The sequence below is a fragment of the Chamaea fasciata genome, unplaced genomic scaffold (genome assembly GCF_029207755.1).
Source record: "Chamaea fasciata isolate MVZ Bird 193981 ecotype frontalis unplaced genomic scaffold, bChaFas1.0.hap1 SCAF_27, whole genome shotgun sequence".
Classification (NCBI taxonomy): Eukaryota; Metazoa; Chordata; class Aves; order Passeriformes; family Sylviidae; genus Chamaea; species Chamaea fasciata.
In genome coordinates this window covers 976,863-992,139 of record NW_027094112.1, presented here as the reverse complement: position 1 = coordinate 992,139, position 15,277 = coordinate 976,863, and the positions used below count along the sequence as shown (strand labels likewise).

General features: G+C 68.5%; 2 protein-coding genes across 6 annotated transcripts; one reads left to right on the top strand and one right to left on the bottom strand.

The window, feature by feature from the left end:
- The first annotated feature begins 298 nt into the window (after window positions 1-298).
- FAM171A2 (family with sequence similarity 171 member A2) lies at window positions 299-8,285 on the top strand. Of its 2 annotated transcripts, XM_066205221.1 has the most exons (9): window positions 299-453; window positions 3,161-3,388; window positions 4,200-4,292; window positions 4,429-4,587; window positions 4,672-4,848; window positions 4,952-5,068; window positions 5,375-5,501; window positions 6,122-7,393; window positions 8,003-8,285. In XM_066205221.1, exons 1-9 carry the CDS (start codon window positions 345-347, stop codon window positions 8,055-8,057), a joined length of 2,337 nt encoding a protein of 778 aa, XP_066061318.1. In that variant the 5' UTR covers window positions 299-344; the 3' UTR covers window positions 8,058-8,285. The 2 variants fall into 2 exon arrangements, with proteins under 2 accessions (XP_066061318.1, XP_066061317.1); XM_066205220.1 differs by lacking the exon at window positions 299-453 and having other exon boundaries at window positions 1,567-3,388.
- A 52-nt stretch (window positions 8,286-8,337) lies between these two features.
- On the bottom strand, window positions 8,338-13,815 carry GRN (granulin precursor). 4 transcript variants are annotated; one of them, XM_066204928.1, is made up of 13 exons: window positions 13,727-13,814; window positions 12,758-12,861; window positions 12,608-12,682; window positions 12,424-12,508; window positions 12,232-12,335; window positions 12,002-12,149; window positions 11,822-11,928; window positions 11,142-11,256; window positions 10,966-11,063; window positions 10,169-10,411; window positions 9,219-9,461; window positions 8,582-8,866; window positions 8,338-8,511 (listed from the first exon to the last, which is right to left on the bottom strand). In XM_066204928.1, the coding sequence occupies exons 2-13, from the start codon at window positions 12,845-12,847 to the stop codon at window positions 8,413-8,415; spliced, it is 1,692 nt and encodes a 563-aa protein (XP_066061025.1). In that variant the 5' UTR covers window positions 12,848-12,861; window positions 13,727-13,814; the 3' UTR covers window positions 8,338-8,412. The 4 variants fall into 4 exon arrangements, with proteins under 4 accessions (XP_066061025.1, XP_066061023.1, XP_066061024.1 ...); XM_066204926.1 differs by having other exon boundaries at window positions 10,966-11,256; window positions 13,727-13,815; XM_066204927.1 differs by lacking the exon at window positions 13,727-13,814 and adding an exon at window positions 13,464-13,719 and having other exon boundaries at window positions 10,966-11,256.
- Window positions 13,816-15,277: the final 1,462 nt, after the last annotated feature.

The following is a 15,277-nucleotide window of genomic DNA, read 5'->3' as shown; positions in this document are numbered from 1 at the left end:
TACCAGGGTCAGTCCCGGGATGCCGGTGACGGTACCGAGTCTCGGTCTAGGTCCCGGAGCGGTCCCGGGCAGGAGCGCCGGCGTCGGCTGCAGTACCGGCCATGGGGCCCGGGTCTCGGGGCACTGTGGGGGGCGGTGCCGGAGGTCTGGGGCGGTGCCGGGGGTTGGTCTGGGGGTCTCGGGGCGGTGCCGGGGGTGGTCCCGGTGCCGGGGCGGTGCCGCTCCGGGGGTGGGCACTGGGCGGCCGTGCCCGGCGGCTCCGGCAGGTGGAGCCCGGTCCCCGCGGCGGGCGGGCGGACGGGCCGGGCGGGCCGGGCATGGCGGGGTAACGGCGCGGAGCCACCATGCGGCCCCGCCGCCTCCTGCCGCCGCTGCCGCCGCTGCCGGTGCTGCTGCTGCTGGCGGCCGCGGGCGGGCGGCGGGCGCGGGGCGCGGCGGAGCCGGGAGCGCACGGTGAGAGCGGCCTTTGTGTGCGGGGCGGGGGGCGCCGCCGGCAACACCCCCGCCGCCCTCCCCGCCCGACCCCCGCGCCCACATCCCTCCGGCATCCCTTGGTCCCCACCCCTTGCCCCGCACCACCCCAGCCCGACCAACGCCCCCGCTCCCCCATACCCTCCCGAGCCCCGCACCGACATACCCCCGGCATCCTTTGAATCCCATCGCCCCCCCCGCGCACCACCCCCCGATCGATCCCTGCACCGGCCCCCCCATCCCCGCCCGAACCCCGCCCCGACATCCCCCCGGCATCCCCTGGCTCCGTCACCCCCTCAGCGGCCCCGGCCCCCTCCCGACCCCGGCACCCCGCGGCCCTCACACCCCCATCCCCGCCCGCCCCCCGCCCCGAGCCCCCACGATCCCGACACCCCCATCCCCTCCCGGCCCCCCCGGACCCGACATCCCCGGCCCCCACAGCTCCGACACCCCCATCCTTGCCCACCCGCCCCCCTATCGCGCCCACGTCCCCCCGTCCATTTCCCCCGTCCATCGCCGTTGTCCATTCCCGGCTCTGTCTGTCCGGCCGCACCCCCGTCTGTCCGTCTGCCTCCCCATCCCCGGGCGGTTCTGGCCACCGGCGGGCAGAGGGTGATGGGTGGGGGGCTTGGGCAGTGCCAGGGGGTGTAGCTGGTTGGGTGGGGGTCACGGACAGAGCCTGGGGGGACGAGAGGGTGGGGTGGTCCCAGACCTTGCGGTACAGGATGGGGGGGGGGGTCCCGTGCAGCGCCAAGGGCTCGTGATGGTGGGTGGGGGTCACAAACCAGGGGGTGAAGGAAGTCGGGTGGGGATCGTGGACAGAGCAGAGGGTGGGTGGGGGTCCTGAGCAGAGCTTGAGGGTGTCTGATGGTGGGTGGAGGTCCCAGGTCAGGGGGTGCGTGATGGTGGGTGGGCAGGGGGGTCCTGAGCAGCCCCCGGGGGTGCATCCGGCAGGCAGGGTGGGCCTTGGGGTCCCCGCGGTTCCCTGTGACCCCCTCCTGCACCCCAAACCCTCCTGGCAGAGCCCCTGTGCCAAGGTGAGGCGTGCCCGGGGGTGAGAGGGGGGCTGTGGGGTGAGGGGGTCCCTGACCCGTCCTGTCTGTGCTGGCTCAGGTCCTCGCTGGCGTCACCCCTGCCCATCCCCGTCCCCGCGGGGTGACAGACATGACAGGGCTCCTCACTGCCACCCCAGGGCCTGGCATCTCCCGCCGCGCCTCATTGGGACCGTGGGGTCAGACTGGGAGGCACTGGGGTCACACTGGGAGGCACTGGGGAGGCAGCGTGGGGCCGGTGTGCCTGGCAGTGGCCGTGCCACCCTCTGGGGACCCTTTGGTGATGGTGGGGGGACAGAGAGTGGGGACGGGGACAGCCATGCCTGTGCCCCCGCTCTGGGGGTGGCACAATGCCCCCCCTCTCCGGCGGACACCGGGGTGGCAGTTGGTGCCGGCTGTCCCCCGGCAGCTGCGGGTGGCCGGCGTGCGGCCGCGGGGACATTCCTGCCGGCGGGTGCCGGCTGTCCCCACCACGCGGGGGGACACCCCCAGCCCCTCCATTCCTGAGACCCACTCCCCCGCCCCTTTGCATCGCTGGAGCAGCTGCTGCGAATTTCCCCCCTCCCTCGCCCATTGCCACATCTGGGCCGCATCTGGGCCGGGGCGGGTCGGGGTGGGGTGCCCGGTGGAGTGGGGGGCTCCGGGGGGCCGGCGCTGCGGGGGGCCGGGCGGGAGCCCCGGGGCGGCGGGATGAAGGAGGTCGTTGCCGGGGTGACGGCGCCGGAGCCGGGACCGCTGCCAAGGGCTGCGGATCATGCGCAGGATGGCGCTGGCTCGGGGGGGCCGGGGGCGCCCGGGGGTTTAGGGTCCCCCCCTCCCTCGAGCCGGGCCCTGAGCGGGGACTTGCCGTGGGGATCCCTCCCTCTGCTGCTGGCGGGGCCTGCTGGGGGCGAGGCCCCTGACCCTGGGACAGGTGTGAGCAGCACCTGGGGGTGGCCTCTGCTGGGGGGGTTGAGAGTGACGTGACTGGGTGCACTCACCTGGGTGGGCTCGGCACCCTGGGGCCAGCACCCCGTCAAGGGGGCACAGGGTGGGCACAGCAGTGACCCTTACACCCCTTCAGGACAGTGCCTGCTGCCTACTGGGGGGCACCTGTGACCCACCTGCGTGGTGGCTGTGATCTGCTGGGATGGTGGGCACTGGGATGGGTCCCACTACCTGCTAGGATGGTGGCCATGACCCACCAGGATGGTGGCCGTGGCTTTCTGGGATGGTGCCTGTAACCTGTCAGGGTGGGTCCCACCATCCTGCCTGGATCCACTGGGATAGGTCCCACCACCTGCTGGGGTGGTGACCATCACCCGTCAGGATCGTGGCTGTGATGGTGACCATGACACCCCGTGCTGTTGGCCATGACCCCCAGTGATGGGGATGGTGGCCATGACCCAGCAGGACAGGTCCCCACCACCTATTGATATGGTGACCATCATCCATCAGGATGGTGGCCATGACTCCCTGGGATGGTGGCCATGAACCACTGGGGTGGTGTCTGTGATCCCTGGGTTGTTTCCCACCCCCTGCTGGGATGGTGGCTGTGACTCCCGAGGTGTGTCCCACCCACCCTGTGCCGGTGATGCTCTGGGAGTGCCGTGCCCATGCCTGTGCCCACGCCAATGTCCCCGCCCGTGTCCCCACAGAGGTGCTGCTGCGGGTGCAAGTGTTTGAGAGCGGGACGCTGGCCCCGCTGGCGCAGGCGGCCCTGGACGTGTTCGGCGCCCGCAGCGCGCTGGCAGCCGGGACCACCGACCACACGGGCACCGGGGTGCTGCCCGTGCCCTACCGCCTGGGCTCCTGGCTGCTTGTCACCGCCGCGCGCCGCGGTTACGTCACCGCCTCTGCCCCCTGGCGCGTCACCAAACTGCCACGTGAGTCAGCAGGACCCCAAACCTGTGGGGGACCCCAGTGCCTTCCTGGGCGGCTCCGGCTGGGGGTCCCCAATCCCTTACCGTGGTCTCTGAGTCTGACTAGGGGGCACAATCCCTCCCTAAGGGGATTTGAGCCCTATTGGGGGATCCCCAATCCATTCCTGAGGGTTCTGGGTCTGGTTGGACATCCTCAATTCCTAACTGGGGTCTCTGAGCCCTGCTGTGGGGTCCTCAGTCCCTTGCTTACCAGGGAACCCTAATAGATTTCAGTTTAGGGGTTGCTTACACAAGGGTGTTTGGGAGGGGTCTGGCCCCTTCAGGAGGGAACAGCCGTGTCCTGGTGGCCCCCGAGTCCTCCCATCCCAGGGCAGGGGAAGTTGGGGGTGCCCCCCGGGATGCACTCCAGCCCTTTTCCCCAAGGCAGGGGGGAGTAGGGGGTGGTGGCATCAATGGGGGTCACCTTGTGGGGGGTGGCACACATGGGAGCACTCAACTGGGCAGGTGGGGATGGGGGTACAGGGATTGTGGCGTACAAGATGGGGGATGGGGGGTACTGGAGTGAAGTGATCCAGGGACAGGGATGGAGAGTGCATGGATGGGGTTATGGAGGGGGTGCCCCCACCCTGCTCACTGCCTGCCCCCACCTGTTCCTCCAGTCCCTGTCCTCAGATGCACCTCACCCCTTGCTGTCTCCTCTTCCCCACTGCCTCTGCAGACCCCATCTTCCCCCTCTCCCCATCAGTCCCCCCAAGCCCGGGAGGAGTGTGTGTGTATTTTGGGGGTTCCCCATCAGCCCCTCTTCCCCTTGCAGTCTACGCCTCCATCAGCCTCTACTTGCTCCCGGAGCGTCCGGCCACGCTCATCCTCTACGAGGACCTGGTCCAGATCCTCCTGGGATCCCCAGGTGAGACACGGGGATGGCAGTGGGTGACACCCCCGGGTGCTGCCACCTGCCTTACATTCCCCAGCTGAGCCATGGGGTTGGAGCTGGGTAGCACCACCAGCCCCCCCAGGTGCTGCCACCCGCCGTGTCCCCGCAGGTGGCCGTGGGCAGCCGTGGGCGCAGTTCCCACGGCGGGCTGCCCGCCTCCCCCGCAGCTCCACCTACAGCCAGCTCGCAGCGTCCCTCACCGCCGCCTCCGGCCCCAGCCTGGCCCGCGCCTTCCCCGCCTTCCTCGGGGCCGAGCAGGACGGCAGCGGTACGGGGGACACAGGGACTTGGGGAGTGGGGGGTACACCCCATGTGGCCCCCCTTAGGAACGTGTCCGTCCTTGTCCCCGCAGCCAATGGCACCTGGCTGGAGCTGGCACCGGTGGCGGCTGTCAGCGTCCACCTGTTCACCGGGAACGGGACCGAGGTGCCGCTGGCCGGCCCCGTCCACCTGTCCGTCCCTCTGGCCCCCGACGCCGCGGCTGTGGTGGCCACCAGTGTGCCAGCCTGGAGGTTTGACCCCAAGAGCGGTGAGTGCTGACTGGGGGGTGGCAGAGGGAGACACAGCTCCTGCCGGGGGTGCCGGCGGGTGCGATGAGTTTGAGGGGGTCACAGCCCGGTGTGTCCCCGCAGGGCTGTGGGTCCGGAACGGGACGGGGCTGATCCGAAAGGAAGGCCGGCAGCTGTACTGGACATTTGTCTCCTCCCAGCTGGGATACTGGGCAGCAGCTCTGCCCTCCCCCAGCACAGGTAAGGTGATGCCTGTGGGTGCCCTCCCAGCCTGTGTCCCTTGGCAGCACCTTGGGGTGCTTTCCTCTCTGACCCCCCTGTCCCAGGGCTGCCTGAGGGGGCTGGGACCACCCTGGGGTGCTCCTGGTGGGGTGGGGGCTCCCTCCATCCCATTGTCCCCAGGGCTGTGTGAGGCTGGGGGGACATCGCAGCCCCTGGGGTGCTCTGGTGGGGGGTTCCCTTTGCCCCCCTGTCCCGAGGCTCTCCGGAGGCAGCCCCCCAGGGCACTCTGAGGAAGGGTTCCCCCTCTGACTCTGTTGTCCCCAGGGCTGGTGGCGATGGCAGCAGGTGTGACAGACATCACCACTTACCACACCATCTTCCTCCTCACCATCCTGGGTGCCCTGGCCCTGCTCGTCCTCATCCTCCTCTGTCTCCTCATCTACTACTGCAGGTCAGCACTGGCTGCGTCCTGACCATGGCGCGGGGTGGGAACAGAACTTGACATTCCATGTGGGAATGGGGGTCAGCACCCACCTGTAACCCCTGGGTGCCCCATAGCTGGGGGGGGAGCATTTCCTGGCATCCTGTAACTGGTGATGGGGAGGGGGCAGCATCCTCCTGGCACACCTGGGTGCCCTGTATCTGGTTTTGGGAGGGGGGGCACCACCCCATGGCATGCCCAGGTGCCCTAGGCCTGACCGTGGGGAAGGGGCACCACCCTCCTGGCCCCCTTGAATGCCCTGTAGCCATTTTGGGGGAGTCACCACCCAAATGCCCTATAGTTGGCTATGGGGAGGAGGCACCAGCCTGTGGCACCTCTGGGTGCTCTTCAGCTGAACTTGGGAGCCAGACACCAATCTCCAGAACCCCTGGGCGTCTTACGGATGGCTTGGGAGGGGGGACACCACTCCCCAGCACCCCTGGGTGCCCTGTAACTGGATTTGGGGTGTGGCGCACCACTCCCCAGCACTCCTGGGTGCCCTGTAGCCCCCTCCTCTAGCTCCTCCCAGCAGGCGAGGGAGGGGAGGAGCAGGGGGACCCCCGGCCCCACGTGGCCCCGTTTCCCCGCAGGCGGCGGTGCCTGAAGCCGCGGGCGCAGCACCGCAAGCTGCCGCTGCCGGGGCCGCTGGACGCGGCGCGCCGGGACCAGGCCACCTCGGTGTCCCAGCTGGACCTCCTGTGCGGGGGCAGCCACCTGGAGACCGCCTCCTCGGGGGGGGACACCGACCTGCCCACCCCCAGCCTGCCCCCCTCGACCCGCGAGCTGACCCCCGCCCGGCCGGACTTCTTCCAGCCGCCGGCCCCCGTGCCGCTCCGTCCCGGCCCCCGGCCCCCGGCCGCCACGCTGGCCCCCCGCCGCCGCCAGCCCCCCGCCCACGAGGACTATGGGCGCCCCGGCGAAGCCTTCGGCCTCCGGGCCGCCCGCTCGGTGGACGGGCTGCAACCGCCCGACGAGCACCCCCGGGCCACCCCCGCCTTCCCCCCGCGGCCCCCCTCGCCCTCGTTCTCCCGTTACGGGGCGCAGCCGACCGAGCACCCGCTGCCTGAGCCCCCGCCGCGCCCGCCCTCGCTGGCCCCCCCCGGGCCCCTGCTCCTCTGCGGGCCCCTGGACCGGGGCGGGGGGGCCGAGGATGTTTACCGGGGGGTGATGCCCACCCTCCTCATCCCCGCCCGCTACATGCGCCTGGCCCCCGGCGAGCCCGAGGGTCCCCCCGAAGCCGATGGGGGACCCGGTTCGACGGCGGCGACGGCCGCGCCCCCGCCCCCCCCATCCTCCGGGCAGCCCTTCGAGGAAGGGGAAAACTGGGGCGGGGCTCGTGCCCCCCAGCCGGTGAGTGGCTCGGTGGCCATCCCGGTGCTGCTGGACGGGTCGGCGGTGGCCCAGCTTAACGGGGAGCTGCAGGCGCTGGCGGGGCAGCAGCTCCTGGAACTGGGGGGACCGCGACCCCCGAGAGCCTGGTTCGTGTCCCTGGACGGGCGCTCCTCCCAGGTTCGGCATTCCTACATCGACCTGCAGGGCAGCGAGAGGGGCCCCGGCCCCGCGCCCCCTCCCCGCCTTCCCCGGGCCGCCGGAGGCGGGGAGGAGGACGGGGGGCCCCGGCCCCCCCTGCCCGCAGCCTCCCCCGAGGACAGCTCGCTGGCCCCCTTGCTGGAAGCGGGCAGCGGGGGGCGGCGAGGGGGGGGCAGCGGGCGCAGCAGCGCCAGCGACGCCCCCCGAGACTCCCTGACCAGCCCCGAGGAGGAGGCGCTGGCCGAGGCGGGCGACGCGGGGGACGAGGGGGGCGACCGCAAGAGCCCCTGGCAGAAGCGGGAGGAGCGGCCTCTGATGGTCTTCAATGTCAAGTGAGTGTGGGGAGGGCGCTCCCCTGGTCCCGGGGTGGGGGTGAAGTCCCGGGGGTGCTGAGATGGACAGTGCCACCACTGTCCTGCCTGGCCACTGTCCCGCACCACCGTCCTCTGTCATCACTGTCCCATCACTCTGCCGTCTGACTGCCATCTCGTCCCACCACCATCCCATCCGTCATCCTGTCCCATCAGTCCCATCCCACCACAATCCCACACAGCCATCACCTCATCCCACCGCTGTCATCCCCATCCCACCCTCCCACCACTGTCTGTCACTGTCCCACCCCATACTGCCATGCCATCCCACCATCCTCCCCACAACATCCTGCCTTGTCACTGTCCTCTCCCACCAGTCCCTTGCCCAGCCCCTCCCAGTGTCCTGCCAGGGGAGGGGCCAGAGAGACCACACCCAGGCCACCCGTGTCCCCATCTGCTTGGGACCCCCGCCCTGTGCCACCAGGCTCTGCCACACGGGATCCTGCTACCCCTGTCCCCTCCACGTCCCATCCCAACACCACCATCCACCTCCCCGCCTTTTGGGGGTGGGAATTGCATGCTCCATGCCCCCTCAGTCCTGAGCCATATTCCCACTTGTGTCCCCCACAGGACAGGGGGGGCTGGCACTGCCCCCCGAGCCAGCGGTGCCTCCAAGCTGCCATAGGAGCCGGGGGGCCCCGGTCCCCCCACCCTCATCCCCCTTCGAATTTTAACTGTGTTTCTAAATGTTTTCTACGTGGTGAGGATGAAGAGGGGTCATTGGGGCCAGGCTGGCAGAGGGGAGGGCCATGGGGACCCCCCCAGGTGCCAGGCTGGGCAGGGAGCCGCTGCCTGCACCTGCCTGCACATCCTGCCTGCTCCTTAGAGGCATTAATATATTAAACACACAAAACCCCCCTGCTTCCGCCTCCTGCCTCAGTTTCCCCCTCGCCAGGAGCCATGGATGGAGTTTCTCCTAGAAACCGTTTATTGGGGTGGTGGCACTCGGGGGGGTGGTGGTGGTGGTGTCCCCGCTGACATCAGAGCAGGTCCCAGCGCTGGGGGCTGCACCCCCAGCCCCCCGCGGTACAGCGGGACCCCGCGGGGCAGCAGCGGCGGCCGTCGGAGCAGCAGGAGCCCTGCAGGGACAGACAGAGTGAGAGGGGGGTGATGCCACCCCCACCCCCACCCTGGTGTCCCCCCACTCACCTGGGCGAAGGGGCAGCACCCCCAGGAGCCCCCCCGGGCCCGGCAGCACCGCTGGCCCCCGCGGCAGGAGCCAGCGGCACCGCAGGGCACGAGGCCACCCGGGTGGGTGCCAGTGGCTCGCAGGGGCACGGGGGGTGCCCGGCGGGGGGCTGCGGGGGCCTGGCGGGGGGCTGAGGGGGTTGGCAGTAGCGGGGTGGGCGCCAGCAGCTTCTCACAGCTCTCGGTGGCCACGTTGCAGGTGTAGCCCCGGGGACAGCAGTGCTGGTGGTCCCCACAGCAAACGGCCTGGGGGACACACAGGATGGGGTCAGTGGGGGACACAGGTGTCCAGGTACCAGGGGCACAGGTACATCAGGGACCCAGGTACCTGAGTGTCCCTGGCAGAGCCCCACAAACTGTCCCAAACCCTTTCCCCAAGCTACCCACTGAGCCTGCATGGAGGGGACCAGTGACAAATGTGGGAATGTCCCATATCCCTGCCCCCCCCAGCCGTGTTTGTCCCCAAAGGGGGACAGTCATGCTCTGTCCCAACCTCCCTCCATTCCACTCCCAAATCCTCATTCCCCAGGACAACATCCCACCCCTGGGATGCCCCCACCCCCAGGGCCCCAAACTCCAGGGACTCCCCCAATCCAACCTGCTCGAGGGGGCAGCATCCCCAGGTGCCCAGGCTCAGCCGGCAGCACGTGCTCCCATCAGGACAGCTCGTCTTTTCATCACATTTGACATCCTTCACTGTCACTTGCCCCCCTCGGGACAGCGCCGGGGTCTTGCGCACCCAGGGCCGGCGGGTGCCCCCCTCCTGCAGGCAGCTGCCCCCCTTGGGGTCGCAGGTGTAGCCCTGGGGGCAGCAGTGCACGTGGTCGGGGCAGCAGACGGCCTGGGGGGCAAAGAGGTGGGGCTGAGCACAGGGGATCCCCAGCAACACAGCTGAGGACGTCCAGGGGACAAGTCCCCTCTGCCTGTTCCTGCCCTCCCCAGTTCCGTGTCCCCACTAGGCCCAGCCTGGCTCCATCCCCCCTTTAGGGGGGCAGATATGGGGACCCCCTTGTGATGCTTCTGCCCCTCTGTGGGATGCACAAATGTCCCTGAGCATCCTCATGTGACCTTGTATGCCTGTCACCTCCTGTCACTGGAGCCCCAAACTGGTGGGGCAGCTAGCAGAGGGGGTCTGACTGGGGCTGGGGGGCAGTAAAGGGGCCCTGTGTCCCATGGGGGCATCGGGAGTTTGGAGCCTGCCCTGTCCTTCCTGGAGGACAGGGGACATCTGCCCTCATCCTTCAAGCAGCAAAGGGGGACATTTGGCCTTGACCCTCCTGGGGGAAACATTGGCCTTTGTCCCCTCAGGGCACAGGAGACCCCCCATCCATGGGGCTGCTGAGGGGGACAGGTAGGCTCTGTGCCCTGCCGAACGTTCCCAGCTCCCCCAGTCGGGTGCTCCAGCTGGGGTCCATTGAGCATGTCCCTCCCTCCAAGAACACCCCAGGAACCCCTGGAATCTCGGCTCAGTCTAGGATGTTCTGCTCCCCCGGGCCCCCCACCCCACACAGCCATGGATCCCATGGCCATGGGCTGAGCCCCCCACACCTGCTCGAGGGGGCAGCACCCCCAGGTGCCCAGGCTCATCCGGCAGCACGTGGTGCCATCAGGACAGCTCGTCGTTTCATCACAAATGACATCCCTCAATGTCACCTGCCCCCCTCGGGGCAGTGCCGGGGTCTTGCGCACCCAGGGCCGGCGGGTGCCCCCCTCCTGCAGGCAGCTGCCCCCCTTGGGGTCGCAGGTGTAGCCCTGGGGGCAGCAGTGCACGTGGTCGGGGCAGCAGACGGCCTGGGGGGCAGAGGTGGGCTTGAGCACAGGGGACCCTCCAGGGACTGCCTGCTCTACAGGAGGGGGACAAGTGTGTCCCCTCCTGCCCATTCCTGCCATACCCATTCCCTGCCCCTGCCCCAGCAGTGAGGAAGGGGGGATATGGGGACCCCTCACTGTGGGACTCAGGAAGGTCCCTAAGCATCCTGGTGGCTTCACGTCCCTTCACCACCTCCTGCCACTGGAGCCCCAAACTGCTCCCAGTTAGTACAGTGTCTAGTACACTCTGACTCAGTGTCACCCCCATCCCCGTGTGACACCAGAGAATGAGAGCCCTCCTGGGGGACATCTCCCAGTCCTGGAGGGGCACAGGGGATCCCCATCCTTGTCCCTCCCAAGGTGGACATCAAATGTTGTCCTGGGCAAGTACAAGGAACACCCACCCCTGTCCTCAGTGGAGTAAGACACAGCTGCCCTCATCCCACCCAGGGGGACAGGGCACATGTGCCCTTATCCCACCCAGGGGGACCGGGGACATCTGCCTGTCCTGGGGGGCACAGGGGACCCCCCCATACCTGCTCGAGGGGGCAGCACCCCCAGGCCCCTGAGATGAGGCGGCAGCATGTGTTCCCTTCGGGACAGCTTGTTCTCTCATCACACTTGACATCATGAGCTGGGGACAGGGGACAGTCAGGGCTGGTGTCCCCTCCCTGGGACAGGGCAGGGAGTGGTTGCTCCCTGGGGCTCTCACCTGTGGGCAGTGCTGCCAGGGGTGTAGAGGCCCTCAGGGAGGTGCAGGTGGAGTGGACCAGGTCACAGGTGGTGCCCTGGGGACAGCAGTGCTGCTTGTCACTGCAGCACACGGCCTGGAAGGAGACACGGGATGACAAGGACCATGGGGATGGAGACAGGAGGGTGCACAGCATAGGGGGCATGGTATGGAGGTGTCCTGGGGGCAGCAGTGTTGCCCATCACTGCAGGACACGACCGGGGGGGAGAGGTACGGGATGACAGGGACCCTGGGGACAAGGATAGAGCGTGCACAGCATGGGGCGCACGGCGTAGGGTGCCTGGGGTACAGTGCAGGGTGCCTAGTATGGGGACATGGCACAGGGTGGGGTGTCCAGGGCCCAGTGTCTACCACAGGATGCCCAGCAAAGCATGTCTGGTGTGGGATGGTCGGGACAGGGTGCCTGGCAACACTGCAGGACACTTGGAATTGGGATGTCCAGACCAGGGGGCCTGTATGGGGCGAGTGCTGTGTGTTGGGGGTGTGAGGTGCCTGGTTTGGAGTGCCCAGCGAGGGGTGGTTGGCGCAGACTGCCCGGCCAGGAGTGTTTGGTTTGGGGCGTTCAGTGAGGGGTGGCTGGTTCGGGGCGCTGGGCACAGGAGGTTTGGCACAGCTGTGCCCAGGGCTGTGCCAGCACTCACATTCTGCAGGGGACAGCAGCCGTACTGCGTTGGGGACAGCTGGCAGCAGGTCGCCCCGTCGGGACACGCCGAGTGGCCGTCGGGACACAGCACCTGGCGCAGCGCGACTGAGGGGACACACAGTGTCACCGTGTCCCCTCTGAGGGCACAGTGAGGGCACCCCGAGGGGACACCCCTTACCTGGTGTGGGGGGCTGGCGCTTCCAGGCAGGGAAGGCTGTGCTCAGGGGCACGTCAGTGTCACCGGTGGGGGACACACAGCGCCCGTGGGTCAGGTCACAGATGGTGGCATGGGGACAGCAGTGCACCTTGTCAGCACAGCACGAGGCCTGTGGGTGCCAGCCACACTCGTCACAGCAATGGCCGTGCCAGGTCCCCCCCTCAGTGTCCCCGTGTCCCCACACCCCGTACCTGGGGCATGGGGCAGCACCCCCAGGCGCCGCTGCTGGTCATGCAGCACGTGGCATCATCGGGACACTCGGACTGGCCATCAGGACAGGGGACAGCACGGGGGGCTGCGGAGACAGGTGAGGCATCCCCGTGTCCATCCTGTCCCCTCGAGACCCAGCCCTGACCCCCACCCACCTGCCCGTGTCCCCATACCCAGGTCTGTGACACAGGACTCTCCATCAGCACTGCAGTGGGACCCTCGGGGACAGCAGTGGTGGCCCCCAGCGCAGGGGACGCTCTGGGGAGAAAGAAGGGGGTGGGAGGACAGTGGGGTCAGGGAGGGCTCCCCGAATGGCAGGGAGAGGGGGGAAACTGAGGCACAGGGGATGGGCCTCACCTCTGGCAGCTGGCAGCTGGTGGGAGGGCAGGATGAGCTGTCCTGGCAACCCACTGCACTGCGGGCAGGCAGGGCCTGGGGGGGCACACACAGGGGGTTATCATCCCCTGCTGAGGCCCCCCCCGACCCCCCCAAACCCTGTGCACTCACTGGGGTGACGGGGCAGGGTCCTCCATGGGGACAGGGCAGCTGGGCCCCTGCGCCGGCCAGGGCCACCCACAGCAGCAGGAGGGTCCTCATGGCTCTGGGAGCACCTGCGGGACCCGCCCCGAGCCCCCCGGCCTCAGTTTCCCTTCTCACCGAGCGGACGGGCAGCTCTGGCCCCCAAATCTCACTTCTTCTTTCAACCACGTGTTGGGAAAGCCCCAGGCCTCCACTTTACCTAGCCCCCCACTTTACCCAACCCCCGTTTCACCCACCTCGCCCAGCCCCCCCACCCCGGGATGCGGTGTGTGGCACTCCAACCGCGCCCCGATAACATCTCCCTGCGGCGCCGGCCGGGCCCCCCCGCCGCTCCCCGTCCCGTCCCACTTCCACAATCACTTTCACTTCCCTTTCCCCGCCGCTGACACCTCCCCGCCGCCCAGGGCTGCCACACGGGCTGCTGCGTCCCACGGCGGGGGCTCCGCTCCCCTCGCTGCCGGGACGGCTCGGGGGACCCTGGGGTCACTGCACCCCCCACCCCTGCGACCCCCAGGGCAGGGCTGGGCTCTTCCCCCGACACCCCCCAGCACCGGAGCCAGTGCTCCCAGCAGGCCTCCCAGTGCTCCCCCAGGACCGCCAGCATCTCCCAGGGAATCCCAGCGTCCCCCCGTGACTCTCAGTAGCTCCCAGTGACCCCCGTGACTTCCAGTACCTCCCAATGCTCCCAGCACCTCCCAGTCGTCCGTTTGACTCCCAGGTCCCTCCAGTACGTCCCAGTGGCCCCCGGGACTCGCAGTTCCTCCCGGGACTCGCAGGTCCTCCCGGGACTCCCAGTTCCTCCTAGCAGCTCCCAGTCCCTCCCAGCTATGCCCGTGACTCCCAGTGCTCCCAGTCCGTGCGGGTTACCCCCGTGTCGCCCGGTGTCTCCCGCAGTCTCCGAGTCACCCCTGCCCCCCGGTGCCTCCCAGTACCCACCAGCGCTCCCAGTTCCCTCTCCCGGTCCCTGCCGCAAGTCCCCCACGGCCGGCCGTCAGCCCCGCCCCCCGCCGCCCATTGGCCGCCCGCCTTGTCTGCCGCGCCCCCATTGGCCAGCCGGGGCTGAGGGGCGGGCAGTGGCCGCCTCACCCCGTCACGTGACCGGCGCTCACGTGACCGTAACCCCCCGCTGCCCCCGGGCGATGGGCTCGGCCGGAGCCCGGAGTGACCGGGGCACACACAGCCCCCTGCCCGGGGCAGTGACCCCTCTGCCTGCAGCCTTGAGCCCCCGTGCGGCCCCGGACCCCCTCCCCCGGGTACAGACCCCGTCCCAGAGCACACATCCCCACCCGGGTCACAGGGCTTCACCCCTCGGTGTTGCTGAGCCCTCCAGACCTCGCTCCTAGGGCAGGCAGCGCTGCCCCAGATCCTCCTCAACTCCCTTAAACTTCCACTAGCCCCCACAGCCCCCTCCAGTCCTCCCCAATCTCCCTGACCCTCCCAAAACTTCAATCTTTGCCCCCCAAACTGCCCCATCCTCCCTCCCAATGCTCAGAAATGTCCCTCAATCCTCTCCAAACCCACTCCAACCCCCTATGCCCCAAAGACCACTTCAACCCTTCCCAAAATTTCCAACCTCCCTCTCCAGGCCTTTCCCGCCCTTTCCAGGCTCCCCTAAATCCCCTCCAATGCCAACGCCCCTCCAAACCTCCCTCCACCTCCCCAAACCCCTCTTCCGACTGACTCCAAACACCCCCTAACCTCCCGACTTCCCCTCCTACACCAACTTTCTCCCTCAACTCCCCCAAATCACCCCCAACCTCCCCAGTCCCAGTAAATTCACTCCAAAACCTCTTCCAACCACTCCAACACTCCCTAAACCTCCCTTCAAACCCCCTCAACTTCTTCAACTCCCTCCAAACCCTCCCTAAACTCCAAACCTTCCCTTCCAACACCCCAAATCCCCTGTAAACCCCCCAAACCACCTCGGACCTTCCCAACCCTTCCAAAGCCCTTGGAGCCCATGCCGACCTCCCTTCACACTCCCTTCCCAGCCCCCCAGCCTCTCCCTAGACCCCCAGCTCCTCCAAATCCCCCTCCAACACCCTGGAATCCCCTCTAAACCCCCTCCAAACCCCCTCCCAACCCCCCCCGAACCATCCCTAGGCCCCTAACCCCAACAAATCTGCCTCCAACCCCCAAACTACCTCCAGCCTTCCCAACCCATCCAACCGCCCTCCACAATCCAAGTCCCCCAAACCCTGCCTAGACCCCCAACCCCTCCAAATCCCCCTCCAACCCCCCAAATCCCCTCTAACCTCCCCAAAGCACCTCCAACCTTCCAAACCCTTCAAAATCCTTTAAACTCCCCTTCCAGCCTTTCTCCACACTCCCAAGTCCCTCAACCCCTCCCTAGACCCCCCAGCTCCTCCAAATCCCCCTCCAACGCCGCGAAACCCCCTCTAAACCCCTCACCCACCCTCCACACTCCCTCCCAAGCCCCTCAACCCCTCCAAACCCACCTCCAACCCCACAAAATGCCCTCTAAAC